The sequence below is a fragment of the Callithrix jacchus genome, chromosome 6 (genome assembly GCF_049354715.1).
Source record: "Callithrix jacchus isolate 240 chromosome 6, calJac240_pri, whole genome shotgun sequence".
Taxonomy (NCBI): Eukaryota; Metazoa; Chordata; class Mammalia; order Primates; family Cebidae; genus Callithrix; species Callithrix jacchus.
The window spans coordinates 2,711,819-2,729,164 of NC_133507.1; the positions used below are offsets into that span (position 1 = coordinate 2,711,819).

The following is a 17,346-nucleotide window of genomic DNA, read 5'->3' on the forward strand; positions in this document are numbered from 1 at the left end:
CCAGGTTCATGGTGGCCTCTCCCATGATGGCATCACCTGCAGCCGTTACAGAGCTTTGTGGCTGCCGGAGCTCCCTCGTGAATGCCCTTCTCAGACTCTAGGTGTGGGGGATACCTGAGTCCCCCACCTATGTTCAAGTGAGTTGCACATGGGAAACCCACTGTGACATCCTGTTTTCCGTGGCCTTAGCCTGTCCCCTTACAGTGTGTGTGGGGGGCTGGCGGCTCATTTTCTCTGGCTGTGGGTTCAGCAGTCACCTTATCTGAATGACAGTTCACCAGGAACCCTGAGAACTAAACCTTCGTGTTCAAGGTTCCAGTGTTGTTTAATCCCCGTACATAGAAATACAGCCACATCAGCTTTAAAGCTGGTCCTTTCTGGTTCTAAAACCCTTAAAATAAATTCCCATGCATGCTCCCGGGCTCTTGCCAGTACAGATATTAGAGACCCCACAGCCTCTTCTGTGTGCCTCCTGGGGAACAGAACTTGGGGTGCTCCTTCCAAGCTATGCGTGGATGTGACCTTGTTCAGGGCCTGTGGTACTGGGTGGATGGTACCGTTCTTGGAAATAGTGTATCTTGGAAGTCAAGCTCAAATCTATCTGCCGGTGCTGGGTTCACTGCAGTATTTTTATGAGAAAATCTTCAGGGGTGGTTTCTGAGGTTAGGGGTGCCTGGTGGAAGGAAAGGGGCAGTCTGGACAGTCCTGGATGTGGGCAGTTATCTCTTCATGTTACCTCATGGGTCATGTGCAATTCTGGGGGAGCTGCAGTGAAATGTGATGGAAATGACACTGTTGTGTCACCAACGTCATGCTCTGCAGACTCTAGTTGGCCATACTGGCTGCAACCTACTTCAGCAAGTTTGGTTATCTCACGAGTTTCAGTGGCTGTTTCTTTCTTTTCTCACCTGTCACCTGCAAGCTCAAGAATTTCTGTAAGCTGCTGGACTCTTTAACTCGTTGGGGCACAGTTTCAGTTCCAATCTGGCAGTGAGTACAGTCTCCACTGCTCTACGTCTGTGCGAGAGATCGCCGCTGCTCCTCACTCGCAAATCAAGCAGCCCAGCAAGGGAGCCCTATGTGTGGCTTTTCCTTGAAAGCAGCTTACTGATTTCTGTGGGTCCCTAACAAAACAGCTGACCTCATTGTGCCATTTGTGTGCAAACTATCCCTTTGAAAGTAAAGGTTACCCTCCCCCAAAAAAGTGGGTTTAAAGTACCTAAAGGTGAGTGTCTGGTATATTAATTTTCTCTGAAGTTCACTCCACAGTCCCAAGGTTTTGGAGACATGGATGGGCAGAGTGTAGCAGCTAAGCACAGGAGTTTCGAGGTGTCTGAAGTCACATTTCCCAGCGTTTCAATCCTGTTTTCTGCTTTGTTCTAGGTTTGGAATATTGGGCAAGTCTCCATTTTCTCATCAACAAAATTGTGGTAAGACAAATACTCCCTTTATACCGTGCTCCCAGGACTGAGTGATTCAGTTTGTGCCAAGTTCTTAGCACGAGGTCAGTCCTCAGGAAGCATCGGCCGTTGTTTTAATGAACCTCTGGAGGGGCCTAAGGCACTGGTCAGAAAGCAAGGCAAAGGTGGCAGTTCTAGGAGGGAGGGAATTCATGAGCAGAAAACGCTCAGTGTTGTTCAAGCCCAGATTGGAGCAATCTAAGAAGCCATTATGGCTGCCATACTTCCCAGAGCCCCAATCCGTGTCAGAAAACCTCTTCTAGGGCTTAGGGCTCCCACAGAATTGGTCAGAGGCTGCAAAAAATGTTTCAAAGTCCCCCTACCCCACCCCATTGTGTAAGCGCAGCCCCCATCTGTGACCTGGAGTGGATTGTTTTTATTAAAACGTGTCTCAGTTCTAATAGACCCAAGCACAGAACATAAATTTCTCTCCTGTCTGCAACAGTCACGGTCCTGTCGGTTTTCCGTGTGTCTGTGACGGTGTGGCCTTTAGCGTGGGACCAGGCACCTTCTCCAAGAGCCACTACTGGGCCTTCGGGGTGTCCAGCCCCCTTCCAGGTACGTGGATGGCGGGTCCCGGAGCCCTTACCGCGCCATGTCATCCGCTCCTGAGCTGCGGGTGCGGCCTGGAGGGTGGCACCTGCCGCCGGGCTTGGCTGGAGCAGGGTTTCCCGCTCTCCGAGGGTGGCTTGGGGGGCTCCCTTCACGCACTTTGGCAAGAGCGGAGGAGGGTGCGGCCCTTAGAAACGCCACCTGTGCCCTTCCTGCCCGAGAAGTGTCTCCCCGACGCCCGTTTGCAGACTCTGCCCTGGGCCGGGCTCCCCAGAGGAGCGCACCTGAGAGGGGACGTCGGGTCACCCACCCACCCCCGACCCTCCCGCCGCCCAAGCCAGAAAGGCGTCCACTCCCTGCTCGGGCGTTTGTGACAAGTGCGTTTATTCGTGTTAGAAATACAAACGTGGGAATCCGAATACAAATACTGGGGGCGCGGCGGGGGCAGACGCACGAAGCGGGGCACGGGCCGCCCGTGTCGCCAAGGCACGTCGGGCGCAGGTGCACCCTCATTTCACTGGGACGCCACGAGCCGCGCAGGGAGCGGGACACACCGGGGGACCCGTCGCGGGACCAGGACACCGGCCAAGTGGTGAGAGCGGAGCCTCCCTCGGCCGCGCGTCCACACCCACCTCTGCGATGATTCCAAAGTGCGGTCGGATTCTGGGATGTCCCGGCCTTACCTAGACCGCGGCTTTGCGCGTGGGAAGGACTCCGGGGAGCAGAGCGCAGCACGCCGCTCTCCATTCCTCCTGCCCCTGCCCGTGACCCGTCAACGCGACTTCCTAGACAAGGGTGGGGTGGCTGTTGCCATCGAAGTCTTGAAAACTACTTTTGGCTTCTAGGATCAACTTGACCAGAATGCACGAATGACCACGGAGTCGCCCAGGGCGGCCCCGGGTCACAACAGCGAGCTCAGGGGCCCTGGGAAGGAGGAAGGCTCCTGCGGACGCCAGAGAGACTCCGGACCAGGTAGTGAAGCTGCATTTTTTTTCTTTAAGGAAAAAACATGATCCCACTGTGTCAGGAAATATACAGATGGCCACTTTCTTTCTCTCTGTCGCTTTTTTTTTATCCTAACCGGAGGCTTAGTAAGCTAATATGCTATTGCCAGAAAACTGCGCTCCTTTCTACTTGTTTCAACTAAATTTGGGGGTGATGGGTGGTGATACACGTGAGAAGTTGCTTCAGTGTTACCAGTGCACACACAGACACAAATCCACAGACAACTGCATGTAAGCCCAAGATGGCCTCTGCTCCTAACACCACGCAGGTCTGATCCCTGAAAATAATTACTCTCCTAAACCTTTCACAGAAAATTCATGCCTAAACAACAGCCTTTTGCTCAGTACAGGAGCCGCACATAAAGGAAAACCCACCAACTAGTTGTACAAACGCATTATTAGCATGTAGACTTTGTTCACTATGACAACATGAGCCATTTCAAATGTCCAGAATGATGGACAGTGTCCTTTAGAATGTTTTAATAAAAGAGTTATTCTAAACAGAGATAATATAATAATAAGTACTATAAATTTCATGAACATATCTTGTCTGTGTCTATTTCTATTCAAAGTAAAAATGCCAGGATAAGTTAGGGGGAACCAAAGCCTAGACCCAAATTATATAAGCAGCACAGTGAATGAGCTCACAACATTTGCAGCTTTCAAAGATGCATGGATTTTGGTGAAAAAAGATAGTTCTTAGCCAATTCAAATGTTACCTTTACGAAAAGGAATAAACCACTAAGGTAAAAATGAGAAAAAAAAGAGAGAAAGCAATTAACAAACAACAATTGGGTGGAATGTTCTGCTAAATAGTCATTTTGAATTCTGATTGAGGCAGGGCAGGCAGGACTGCTGGGGAAAACAGCAGTTCTGGACATGTTTTAGGCAAGCAAAATTTTGGACTAGGATTTGCTATAGTTTAGAAAAGGCTCTAAGCCTTTGTGTTGAACCAATAGCTGAGTACTAGCAGGAACGTGGAAGGGGACAAGAGTGATGATGTAGCATCGTTTACTTTCACTAAAATGTTTCATATTGGGTGACAATTTAGAACTTGAGGGAGCAAGTTATGTGCATCTTCTCCCACATTACTTGTTTTTTAATTACATTGGAAGAAATCTTTAATTGCTTAAGAATGCAAAGTTTTGGCCGGGCGTGGTGGCTCAAGCCTGTAATCCCAGCACTTCGGGAGGCCGAGGTGGGTGGATCACGAGGTCAAGAGATCGAGACCATCCTGGTCAACATGGTGAAACCCCGTCTCTACTAAAAATACAAAAAATTAGCTGGGCATGGTGGTGCGTGCCTGTAAACCCAGCTACTCAGGAGGCAGAGGTGAGCCAAGATCGCGCCATTGCACTCCAGCCCAGGTAACAAGAGCGAAACTCCGTCTATAAAAAAAAAGAATGCAAAGTTTTGTCTTTCTTTCCTCTTTGTAGCTCCCAAGATGAACCTGGAGGTACATGGACCAGTGGACGCAGCACGCTGGATGAGGGTGGCCTGGGTCTGCCAAGGCTAATCGAGTGGGTGCCCTGATCTCCATCAGAGTGGCTGAATTGCTGCTCTGTGCAGTGGGGGCCTTCACTCATTCACAAAATTGATAATGAAAATCCTGCCTGATCTCCAAATAGTAACAGCTCTGGAGTGCAGTTCCCAGCGAGAATGCACAGGGTAGGTGATCACCGCATCTCCAAATGAACTTTTACCACCCATAGACCAGGAGATTCCCGGGCAGAAAAGCACCACGAGTCTCCAGCATGGCTATTTCAGCCAGCACAGCAGATCTCCGCACAAAAACTCACACAAATCTGGGCAGCCATTTCAACTGATGGCTGGGAGACAAAGTTGCCCATTTAACTGAAAAAAAGGGGGCTGAAACAGGGAGCCAGGTGATCTGGCTTGGTGGGTCCCACCCACACAAACCAGCAATCTGAAACGCTGTGTACTGAGTTTCACAGAAAGCACTGCTGGGCCCGGGAAGGTCATCTACCACTACCGAGGCAGTTCTAACTATACCCCTATAAACAGAACTGCAAGGAAGTTCACACAGCAGCTGGGCAGAGCCCATGGCAGCTTACCGACAACGCCTCTGCTGGCAGACTGTGACTAGGCTACCTCCTCGCTGGGCAGGGCATCTCAGAAACTTAGAGATAAATCCCTACCTTCCTGGGACAGAGCACCTGGGAAAAAAAGGCAGTTATGAGTTCTGCTGCAGCAAACTTAAAGGTACCTGCCCAGCAGCTCTGAACAGAACAACGGAGGTCACAGCTCAGCACTTCAGCTCCCCTATGAGGACACACTGTCTCCTCAAGCAGCTCCCTGATCCCTCACAAAGGAGCGCCCAGGCTGACATATGATGGGTATCCTTTGGGATAGAGATACCGGAAGAAGACACTGGCAGCAACCCCTACTGTTCTGCAGTCACTGCAGGTGATCCCAAGCAAGGCCTGGAGCAGACCTCCAGCAGTCCCACAGCAAAGGGCCTGTAAGAAGGAAACCTAAAAAGCAAAGGAATAACTTCATCATCAGCAAAAAAAGGACATCCACTCAGAGACCCCATCTGAAAATCACCAGCCACAAAGACCACAGGGAGATAAATCCACTAAGATGGGAAGAAACCAGCACTAAAAGGAGGAATGAAATAAAATGAGAAGGCAAGATTAGACAAAAAGCAGTGAAAAGAAATGAACAAAGTCTCCAAGAAATATGGGATGATGTGAAAAGACCTAATGTACTTTTGATAGGTGTACCTGAATGTGCTGGAGAGAATCAATCCAAGCTGGAAAATACTCTTCAGGATATTATCCAGGAGAACTTCCTCAACCACGGTCAATATGAGATCAACGAGACAGAAAATTAACAAGGATGTGAACTCAGATCTGGACCAAGCAAACCTGATAGACATTTACAGAACTCCCCACCCCAAATCCACAGAATATACATTATTCTCAGCACCGCATGGCACCTAGTCTAAAACTGACCACATAATTGGAAGTAAATCATAACAAACAGTCTCTCAGATCACAGTGCAATAAAATTAGAACTCAGGATTAAAAACTAACCCAGAACCGTACAACTTCATGGAAACTGAACAACTGGCTCTTGAATGTTGGATAAACAATGAAATGAAGGCAGAAATAAAGGTGTTCTTAGAAACCAATGAGAATGAAGACACAACATACCAGAATCTCTGGGACACACTTAAGGCAGTGTCTAGAGGACAATTTATAGCAATAAATGCCCACATGAGAAGCAAGGAAAGATCTAAAATCAACACCCTATCATCAAAATTGAAGGATCTAGAGGAGCAAGATCAAAAAAATTCAAAAGCTAGCAGAAAACAACAAATAACTAAGATCAGAGCAGAATTGAAGGAGATAGAGGCACAAAAAAACCTTCAAAAATTAATAAATCCAGGAGCTGTTTTTTTTTTTAAAAGATCAACAAATAGACCACTAGCCAGATTAACAAAAAAGAAAAGCGAGAAGAATCAAATAGAGGCAATAACAAGGGATATCACCACCGATTCCACAGAAATACAAATTACCATCAGAGATTACTACAAACAACTTTACATAAAACAGTAAACCTGGAAGAAATGGATAAACTCTTGGACACTTGCACCTTCCCAAGCCTAAACCAGGAAGAAGCCAAAACCCTGAATAGACCAGTAACAAGGGCTGAAGTTGAGGCAGCAATTAATAGCCTGCCAACCAAAAAAAGCCCAGGTCCAGATGGGTTCACAGCTGAATTCTACCAGACACACAAAGAGGAGCTGGTACCACTCCTGAAACTATTCCAAACAATTTAAAAAGGGAATCCTACCCAAATCATTTTATGAGACCAACATCATCCTGATACCAAAACCTGGCAGAGACTTGGCAAGAAAAGAAAACATCAGGATATTGATCCATGATGAACATAGACGCAAAAATCTTCAGTAAAATACTGGGAAACTGATTGCAACAGCACATCAAAAAGCTTAGCTATCATGATCAAGTAGGCTTCATCCCAGGGATGCAAGGCTGGTTGAACATACACAAGTCTGTAAATGTAATTCACCACATAAACAGAACCAAAAACAAAAACCGCATGATTTATCTCAATTGACGCAGAGAAGGCCTTTGACAGAATTCAACAGCCCTTTATGCTAAAAACTCTCAATAAACTCGGTATCGATGGATCATATCAAAATAATAAAAGCTATTTATGACAAACCAACAGCCAGTATTATACTGAATGGGCAAAAACAAATCTGGCACTAGACAAGGATGCCCTCTCTCACCACTCCTATTCAATATAGTAGTGGAAGTTCTAGCCAGAACAATCAGGCAAGGAAAAGATAAAGGGTATTCAAATAGGAAAGGAGGAAGTCAAATTGTCTCTCTTTGCAGACAATATGGTTTATTTAGAATATCCTGTCGTCTCAGCCCAAAATCTCCTGAAAGTGATAAGCGACTTCAGCAAAGTCTCAGGATACAAAATCAATGTGCAGAAATCACGAGCATTCCTATACACCAATAAAAGACTTAAAGAGAGCCAAATCAAGAATGAAATGAACTGCTATGAAGAGAATAAAATACCTAGGAATACAACTAACAAAGGATGTAAAGGACCTCTTCAAGGAAAACTACAAACCACTGCTCAACGAAATCAGAGAGGACACAAACAGATGGAGAAACATTCCATGCTCATGGTTAGGAAGAATCAATATTGTGAAAATGGCCATACTGCCCAAAGTAATTTACAGATTCAATGCTACCCGATTAAACTACCTATGACCCTCTTCACAGAACTGGAAAAAACCACCTTAAACTTCATATGGAATCAAAAGAGCCTGCATAGCTGAGCCCATTCTAAGCAAAACAAACAAACAAAAAACCCCACAAAGCTGGAGGCATGACACTACCTGACTTCAAACTATACTAGTATACTACAAGGCTATAGTAATGAAAACAGCATGGTACTGGTACCACAACAGATGTAGACCAATGGAACAGAACAGAGGCCTCGGAGGCAGCACCACACATCTACAACCATCTGACCTTTGACAGACATGACAAAAACCAGCAATGGGGAAAGGACTCCCTGTTTAATAAACGGTGTTGGGAAAACCGGCTAGCCATGTGCAGAAAGCAGAAACTGGACCCCTTCCTGACACCTGACACTAAAATTAACTCCAGATGGATTAAAGACTTAAACATAAGGCCTGGCACCATAAAAACCCTAGAAGAAAATCTAGGCAAAACCATTCAGGACACAGGCATAGGCAAGGACTTCATGACTAAAACACCAAAAGCATTGACAACAAAAGCCAAGATAGACAAATGGGATCTAATTAAACTCCAGAGCTTCTGCACAGCAAAAGAAACAATCATTAGAGTGAACCAGCAACCAACGGAATGGGAAAACATTTTTGCAATCCACCCATCTGACAAAGTGCTAATATCCGGAATCTACAAATAACTAAAACAGATGTACAAGAAAAAAACAAACCCATCCAAAAGTGGTCAAAGGATATGAACAGACACTATTCAAAAGAAGACACACATGAGTCCAACAAACATATGAAAAAATGCTCATCATCACTGGTCATTAGAGAAATGCAAATCAAAAGCACATTGAGATACCACTTCACACAAGGTAGAATGGCGATCATTAAAAAATCTGGAGACAACAGATGCTGGAGAGGATGTGGAGAAATAGGAACACTTTTACACTGCTGGTGGGAGTGTAAATTAGTTCAATCATTGTGGAAGACAGACAGTGTGGGCACTTCCTCAAGGACCTAGAAATAGAAAATTCCATTTGATCCAGCAATCCCATTACTGGTACATACCCAGAGGATTATAAATCATTCTTTTATAAGAATATAAAAGACACATGCACATGTATATTCATTGCAGCACTGTTTACAATAGCAAAGACCTGGAACCAACCCAAATGCCCGTCGACCATAGACTGGACAAGGAAAATGTGGCACATATACACCACGGAATACTATGCAGCCATAAAAAACGATGAGTTCGTGTCCTTTGTAGGGACATGGATGAACCTGGAGAACATCATTCTCAGCAAACTGACACAAGAACAGAAAATCAAACGTCTCATGTTCTTACTCATAGGCAAGTGTTGAACAATGAGAACACATGGACACAGGGAGGGGAGCATCACACACTGGGGTCTGTTGCAGGGGACTGGGGGAGAGACGGGGGGGGCTAGGGGGTTGCGGAGGGATAACATGGGGATAAATGCCAGATACAGGGATGGGGATGGAGGCAGCAAACCACATTACCATGTATGTATCTATGCAACAATCCTGCATGTTCTTCACATGTACCCCAGAACCTAAAGTGCAATATAATATAAATTAATTAATTAAAAAAATCCTTCCTGTTACAAACATAAAATCAATTATAAAAACCTGTTATAAGAAAGCCTAATCAAATCAAAGCAGTCATCATTTGCTCATGAAAATTAGAAGCTGACAGTGGGTTGGGTCTTCTACTCAAGATGTCTCCAATAATCTTTCATAAATTCAAAGTCGAGCACTGTCCTTTCGAATAGATCTCCTCAGACTAGAGAAGCTCTGAGTTCCAAGAAAGTGCCGTGGGTGGGCACAGACACATATTCCCACACACCTGTGCTAATGAATCAAGTTGTAAAACTCCAGTCAACTCAAAAGGAAAATCATGCCAACCTGTGCACAGTCACACCCTTGCCAGGAGCAACTCCACCTGCCCTTCCCAAGACTTCAGACTTCCTGGGTGAAAACTCAGCCCATCTCACGTGGAAAGCGGATGCTGGCACCTTCCCACTGCCTTGCTGTAATGATCTTCCCCTTCCTGGCATCAGTCCTGATGATCACCGTGTCCCTAGAGTGACAGCTTAGCTCCAGGGACCACAGGTTCCTTCAAGGAAGGAGGTTTGGGAGTCCACTTTACACGTTGCTGGGTATGGGAAAAATGTTTGGCAAAAAACAGAAATTTGAATTCTTTTTAAAGAAGTGGTTAGTGGCAATGTTGTCATTTTGAGAAGATTGACACGTTGGGGATTGCACTAATTGCGCTGTGGGCTCGCTCATGTATTCTTAGACTCTAAGAAACATACTGAAGAAATGTGTTGGGCACATACTCATTATTCACCGGGATTGAACTTCAGTAAGTGAGGCGACTGCGAGAAATCTGGGTCCCAGCCCTCACGGGAAGTGTAAATGTTCCTTTCTCAGGAAAATCAAAGAAGGAACCCTGAAAAACCAGAAAAGAAAGGAGAAAACGTCGCAGCTACCTGCTCAGTCTGGGAGAGTTCATTATTCCTTCCCACCTGTTCAAGGCTCTGGCTTCCCTGCAGGAACCATCATGCTCCTCACGTTGCACAGCCTGCTCACTGGGCTGGAAAACCCTGTGTGTGTTTACAAACGTGAAAAGAGAAGTGCTCCAAGTAGGTGATTATCTGAACCGTTCAAGCAAAGCAATTTGTGTTCGCCTCAATACCCTGAATGCTACATTCAAATAATGTTTGTTTTGGAAGTGGGGTGTGTGTGTGAACATATGTTTTGTCTGCCTAATTATTTTCTAGCTTGTGCTCCTGTATAATCTAAAAAGCCCACTTGGTTAACTTAAAACATGGAAAACTTATCAGTGACTGACAGTTCAACTAGTTTTTCAGGACTGTTACATTTAAGTTGGGCTAAAATTTGGCTTTTATAAGTAAGCAGAGCAATAAAAGGTATAAATGGTTTTACTGACAACATTAAAACCCAAAGCATTAGTTAGATTACATTAAAAAGGTAAATATTGGCTGGACGTGGTGGCTCATGCCTGTAATCTCAGTAGTTTAGGAGGCCTATGCGGGTGGACTACCTGAAGGTCAGGAGTTCGAGACCAGCCTGGCCAACTCGGTGAAACCCCATCTCTACTAAAAATACAAAAAATTAGCCAGAGATGGTGGTGCACGCCTGTAATCCCGGCTACTTGGGATGCTGAGGCAGGAGAATCACTTGAACCCCGGAGGTGGAGGTGCCATTCCACTCCAGCCTGGGCAACAAGAACAAAACTTTGTCTCAAAAAAAATAATAATAAAAAGATAGGGGGAGATCCAAGATGGCCAAAGGACACACATAGGCTCAAAATAAAGGGATGGAGGAATATTTATCAAGCAAATGGAGAGCAAGAAAAAGCAGGAGTTGCAGTCCTAGTCTCTGCTAAAATAGACTTCAAACCAACAAAGATCAAAAGAGACAAAGAAGGACATTGCATAATGGTAAAAGTATCAAATGCATCGAGAAGAGCTAATGATCCTAAATATATACGCACCCAATTCAGGAGCACCCAGGTACATAAAGCAAGTTGTTAACAACCTACAAAGAGACTTAGACTCCCACACAATAATAGTGAGAGACTTTTAACACTCCACTGTCAATATTAGATCAACAAGACAGAAAATTAACAAGGATATCCAGGACTTGCACTCAGATCTGGAACAAGTGGACCTAATACACATATACAGAACTCCCCACCCCAAATCCACAGAATATACATTATTCTCAGCACCGCATGGCACCTAGTCTAAAACTGACCACATAATTGGAAGTAAATCACTCCTCAGCAAATGCAAAAGAATGAAAATTATAGCAGACAGTCTCTCATACCACAGTGCAATCAAATTAGAACTCAGAATTCAGGAACTAACTCAAAACCACACAACTACATGGAAACTGAACAACTGGCTCCTGAATGTTGACTGGAAAACAATGAAATGAAGGCAGAAATAAAGATGTTCTTTGAAACCAACGAGAACACACACACAACGTACCAGAATCTCTGGGACACATTTAAAGCAGTGTCTAGAGAAAAATTTATAGCAATAAATGCCCACATGAGAAGCAAGGAAAGATCTAAAATCAACACCCTGTCATCAAAATTGAAAAAGCTAGAGGAGCAAGATCAAAAAAAACTCAAAAGCTAGCATAAGATAAGAAATAACTAAGATCAGAGCAGAACTGAAAGAGATAGAGACACAAAAAATCCTTCAAAAAAAATCAATAAATCCAGGAGCTGGTTTTTTGAGAAGATCAACAAAATAGACCACTAGCCAGATTAATAAAGCAGAAAAGAGAACAATCAAATAGATGCAATAAAAAATGATAAAGGGAATGGTGGTGCATGCCTGTAATCCCACCACTGACTCCACAGAAATACAAATTACAATCAGAGATTACTACAAACAACTCAATGCACATGAATCAGTAAACCTGGAAGAAATGTTTAAATTCCTAGACACTTGCACCCTCCCAAGCCTAAACCAGGAAGTTGAAACCTTGAATAGACCAATAACAAGGGATGAAGTTGAGGCAGCAATTAAGAGCCTACTAACCAAAAAAAGCCCAGGTCCAGATAGGTTCATAGCCGAATTCTACCAGACACACAAAGAGGAGCTGGTACCATTCCTTCTGAAACTATTCCAAATAATCCAAAAAGAGGGAATCCTTCCCAAATCATTCTGTGAGACCAAAATCATCCTGGTACCAAAACCCAGCAGGACTCAACAAGAAAAGAAAACTTCAGGCCAATATACATGATGAACATAGATGCAAAAATCTTCAATAAAATACTGGCAAACTGACTGCAACAGCACATCAAAAAGCTTATCCATCGCGATCAAGTAGGATTCATCCTGGGGAAGCAAGGCAGGTTTAACATACGCAAGTCTATAAACGTAATTCACCACATAAACAGAACCAAAGACAAAAACCACATGATTATCTCAATTGATGCAGAGAAGGCTTTAGACAACATTCAGCAGCACTTTATGTTAAAAACTCTCAATAAACTCGGTATCAGAGGAACATCTCTGAAAATAATAAAGCTGTTTACGACAAACCAACAGCCAATATCATACTGAACGGGCAAAAACTGGAGGCATTCTCTTTGAAATCTGGCACTAGACAAGGATGCCCTCTCTCACCACTCCTAGTCAATACAGTACTGGAAGTTCCAGCCAGAACAATTAGGCAAGAAAAAAAATAAATAAAGGGTATTCAATTAGGAAAGGAGGAAGTCAAATTGTGTCTATTTGCAGACGACATGATTGTATATTTAGAAGACCCCATCATCTTAGCCCAAAAACTCCTGAAACTGATAAGCAATTTCAGCAAAGTCTCAGGATACAAAATCAATGTGCAGAAATCACAAGCATTCCTATACACCAATAACAGACTTAAAGAAAGCCAAATCAAGAACGAACTGCCATTCACAATTGCTACAAAGAGAATAAAATACCTAGGAATACAACTAACAAAGGATGTAAAGGACCTCTTCAAGGAGAACTACAAACCACTGCTCAAGGAAATGAGAAAGGACACAGACAGATGCAGAAACATTCCATGCTCATGGTTAGGAAGAATCAATATTGTGAAAATGGCCATACTGCCCAAAGTAATTTATAGATTCAACGCTACCCAATTAAACTACCTATGACCCTCTTCACAGAACTGGAAAAAACCACCTTAAACTTCATATGGAATCAAAAGAGAGCCTGCATAGCTGAGCCCATTCTAAGCAAAAAAAAAAAAAAAAAAAACCCACAAAGCTGGAGGCATGACACTACCTGACTTCAAACTATACTAGTATACTACAAGGCTATAGTAATGAAAACAGCATGGTACTGGTACCACAACAGATGTAGACCAATGGAACAGAACAGAGGCCTCGGAGGCACCACCACACATCTACAACCATCTGACCTTTGACAGACATGACAAAAACCAGCAATGGGGAAAGGACTCCCTGTTTAATAAACGGTGTTGGGAAAACTGGCTAGCCATGTGCAGAAAGCAGAAACTGGACCCCTTCCTGACACCTGACACTAAAATTAACTCCAGATGGATTAAAGACTTAAACATAAGACCTGGTACCATAAAAACCCTAGAAGAAAATCTAGGCAAAACCATTCAGGACACAGGCATAGGCAAGGACTTCGTGACTAAAACACCAAAAGCATTGACAACAAAAGCCAAGATAGACAAATGGGATCTAATTAAACTCCAGAGCTTCTGTATAGCAAAAGAAACAATCATTAGAGTGAACCAGCCACCAACGGAATGGGAAAACATCTTTGCAATCCACCCATCTGACAAAGTGCTAATATCCAGAATCTACAAATAACTAAAACAGATGTACAAGAAAAAAACAAACCCATCCAAAAGTGGGCAAAGGATATGAACAATTTCCAAAAGAAGACATATATGAGGCCAACAAACATATGAAAAAATGCTCATCATTACTGTTCATTAGAGAAATGCGAATCAAAAGCACATTGAGATACCACTTCACACAAGGTAGAATGGCAATCATTAAAAAATCTGGAGACAACAGATGCTGGAGAGGATGTGGAGAAATAGGAACACTTTTACACTGTTGGTGGGAGTGTAAATTAGTACAATTGTGGAAGACAGTGTGAACATTTCCTCAAGGACCTAGACATAGAAATTCCATTTGACCCAGAATAGAAATCCCTTTCTAGGTCAAATAGAAATCCATTTGACCTAGAAATAGAAATTCCATTTGACCCAGAAATACAAATCCCATTACTGGGTATATATCCAAAGGATTATAAATCATTCTATCATAAAGACACATGCACATGTATGTTCATTGCAGCACTGTTTACAATAGCAAAGACCTGGAACCAACCCAAATGTGTATCGACCATAGACTGGACAAGTAAAACGTGGCACATATACACCATGGAATACCGTGCAGCCATAAAAAATGATGAGTTCATGTCCCTTGTAGGGACACAGATGAACCTGGAAACCATCATTCTCAGCAAACTGACACAAGAACAGAAAATCAAACACCACATGTTCTCATAGGTGGGTGTTGAACAATGAGAACACATGGACACAGGGAGGGGAGCATCACACACTGGGGTGTGTTGTGGGGGTCCAGGGGAGGGACAGTTGGGGAGGTCAGGGAAGAATAACATGGGGAGAAATGGAAGATGTAGGTGATGGCCGGGGATGGACAAACCACATTGCCATGTGTGTACCTATGCAACAATTCTGCATGGTCTGCACATGTACCCCAGAACCAAAAGTGCAATAATAACAAAAATTAGCCAGGGATGGTGGTGCATGCCTGTAATCGCAGCTACCTTGGAGGCTGAGGCAGGAGAATCACTTAAACCCAGGAGGAGGAGGTGCCATTGCACTCCAGCCTGGGCAACAAGAGTAAAACTCTGCCTCAAAAAAATAAAAAATAAAATAAAACAAAGAAACATATGTCTCCCTTTTGGCCTTATGACCACTAGATCAAGCTGATATCCTGAAGTTGCTAGCTTGTAATCAGTAGGAATTCCAAAAGGAGGAATGGAAATGCCCTAATCTGCAGTCTTCAAAACTATTAGACATTAAGGGAAAGAAAGCTAAGTTTTTATTCTGCCAGAAATGCTGAATGTCTGCGCTCTTATCCGATCATCTCAAGACATACATGTTTTCTCTCTATAACAATAGAGATGGATTCTTATAATAAAACATAAGCCAATGAGGGATTGGCGATGGGGCTGTCATTTATCCTGAAGTGTTATTTTTTGGTTCTTTGATGTGATTATAGAGAGAACACAAACACAGAGGCACTGCTAAACTCTCTGAACCTGAATGTTTCCTCCAGGCAAATCTGGGAAAACAATAGGTACAGATTACATACTCTCTTGATTCTGGGAGTTTTGAAGGGGGCTCAGCAGAACTTTGTAAATTTAACAAATGTAGTCATTGTCTGTTTTTTCCCCTCATTTCCAGAACCTCTCTGAATATTTGTGAAATGACAGTGCTCTGAACTCTAAGGTGGACAGTACAAATGCATATTTACGTCAGATCATATGTATCTCAAGTCCTTCACTGCTTTTTTAATACAGAAATCGCAGATGAAGTTTCTTACACGACAGTCTAAAGTCGCTCAGAAAAAGCACTCGAAAAGAGTCGCAAGATCATGGAGCGCATTCAAAGCGCTTTTGCCTTGAGAGCACTGAACCGATACGGTGATAAGAAGAGTGGCTGGAGACTAGGTCAAACTCTTCCAGTCTCGAAGGAAAGCACAGAAAATTCCCATTTCGGCAGCTGAGATAAAAACGGTCAAGGAAGAAGGGGTTTTGTGTTCTAGCCCTTTAGACAGAGCGGCCTGCTGCTTCCAGGTCGTGGGGACTGGAGTCAATGCAGAACGGGTAACTGGCCCCTCTCCTGAGGCTTCCAGAGTGTGGCTGGTTTGCACAGCAGCGAAGTAACGTGCCTGCAAACTCACTCTGACTGCAGCAAGCACTCACCAGCTGAAATGATTCGGTGTGAAGGTTCTGCAGAGACACACATCCCCAGAAGGACTGTGTGGATGATGATTAGATTGACCCCAACTTCCCCTATGCTATTGAGGACAAGCATTTCCTCAGTTGAAGAACCTGCAAAATCTTTGTACTTAATTGATTTGATGTAAAGGTAAGGGAAGACTGTTTGGCATATGAAGAAATGAAATCCTATTTCCATCCATTGGTAAAAGATAAATAAAGCTGGGCATGGAATAGAGCTGACTGCAGGAAATGGGAAATCCTACAAGTTGCGTGTTATTTGAGCTTTGTTTCATTTTAAGGCATATTTTGGGTAAACTGGGGGTAATACCGGCTGGGTCCAGAGTAAATTATACTAACACTGTCCTTCTCTGTCTGGTAAGTAGGGAGTCTCTGTTCTGGCAGGTGGCGTTGGGACTTTGCAGAAGCTGAAATTTTTCTAGGCTCTGAAGTGACATTTTCTCCAATTCCATTAATGTGAAATGCTTTTTCTTCTCTTTCCCCCTCACCCAGTGTGCAGCTTAAAAGAGATAGTCACAGTTTAAAGTGGGATCCACAGTGATCAGAAATTTGGAGTCCATGTCAAAATACAAAACTGTCATCTCCTCAACTTCAAGTATTTCTGAAAGTGAGGAACAGAGTAGCACCTTTGGAATGCAGACCACTCAGACACCTTCCACCCCAGATAGTTCCCAACTCCACGTGCACAGCACGCTGGGGCTTAGCTGTGTCGAGCAGCCCTGTGCCCCATGCCCACACACGTCCCTCCTGATCAGGCATCTTGGCAAAGGACAGTCTTCAGTGAAACAAAGTCACTTCCCTCCCACTCTCCCCACACTGCTCCTCTGCTTCCTCTAGACAGTAAACACGCACATCTGAAGAAGCCCCTGAGCTCTGCAGCTCAGCGAGGCACACTCACCTCTCCGGTATTGTGGACTGAAAAGGCTCATCTCAGGAGTTGAGACTGTTATGGAGAACTTGAGCTGTGCAAACCTGCA

The 17,346-nt window shown here is 44.0% G+C and overlaps 2 protein-coding genes across 5 annotated transcripts in view; both read left to right on the plus strand.

Moving 5' to 3' along the window:
• OCA2 (OCA2 melanosomal transmembrane protein) overlaps nt 1-1,445 on the plus strand; it is a 431,394-nt gene extending 429,949 nt beyond the window's left edge. Inside the window, exon 28 of the transcript XR_013536485.1 lies at nt 1,384-1,445. The gene's annotated coding sequence lies outside the window, so the exon portion shown is untranslated. The remainder of the gene's footprint in view (nt 1-1,383) is intronic.
• Nucleotides 1,296-16,596, plus strand: LOC144582948 (uncharacterized). 4 transcript variants are annotated; one of them, XR_013536492.1, is made up of 6 exons: nt 1,296-1,430; nt 1,906-2,018; nt 2,409-2,604; nt 2,858-2,984; nt 4,453-4,684; nt 15,813-16,596. XR_013536492.1 is itself a non-coding variant. In XM_078375677.1 (3 exons), the coding sequence occupies exons 1-3, from the start codon at nt 2,056-2,058 to the stop codon at nt 4,530-4,532; spliced, it is 756 nt and encodes a 251-aa protein (XP_078231803.1). In that variant the 5' UTR covers nt 2,028-2,055; the 3' UTR covers nt 4,533-8,508. The 4 variants fall into 4 exon arrangements, 1 of the variants encoding a protein (XP_078231803.1); XR_013536493.1 differs by lacking the exons at nt 1,296-1,430; nt 2,409-2,604 and having other exon boundaries at nt 1,880-2,018; XR_013536491.1 differs by lacking the exons at nt 1,296-1,430; nt 1,906-2,018 and having other exon boundaries at nt 2,028-2,604.
• The last annotated feature ends 750 nt before the right edge of the window (nt 16,597-17,346 follow it).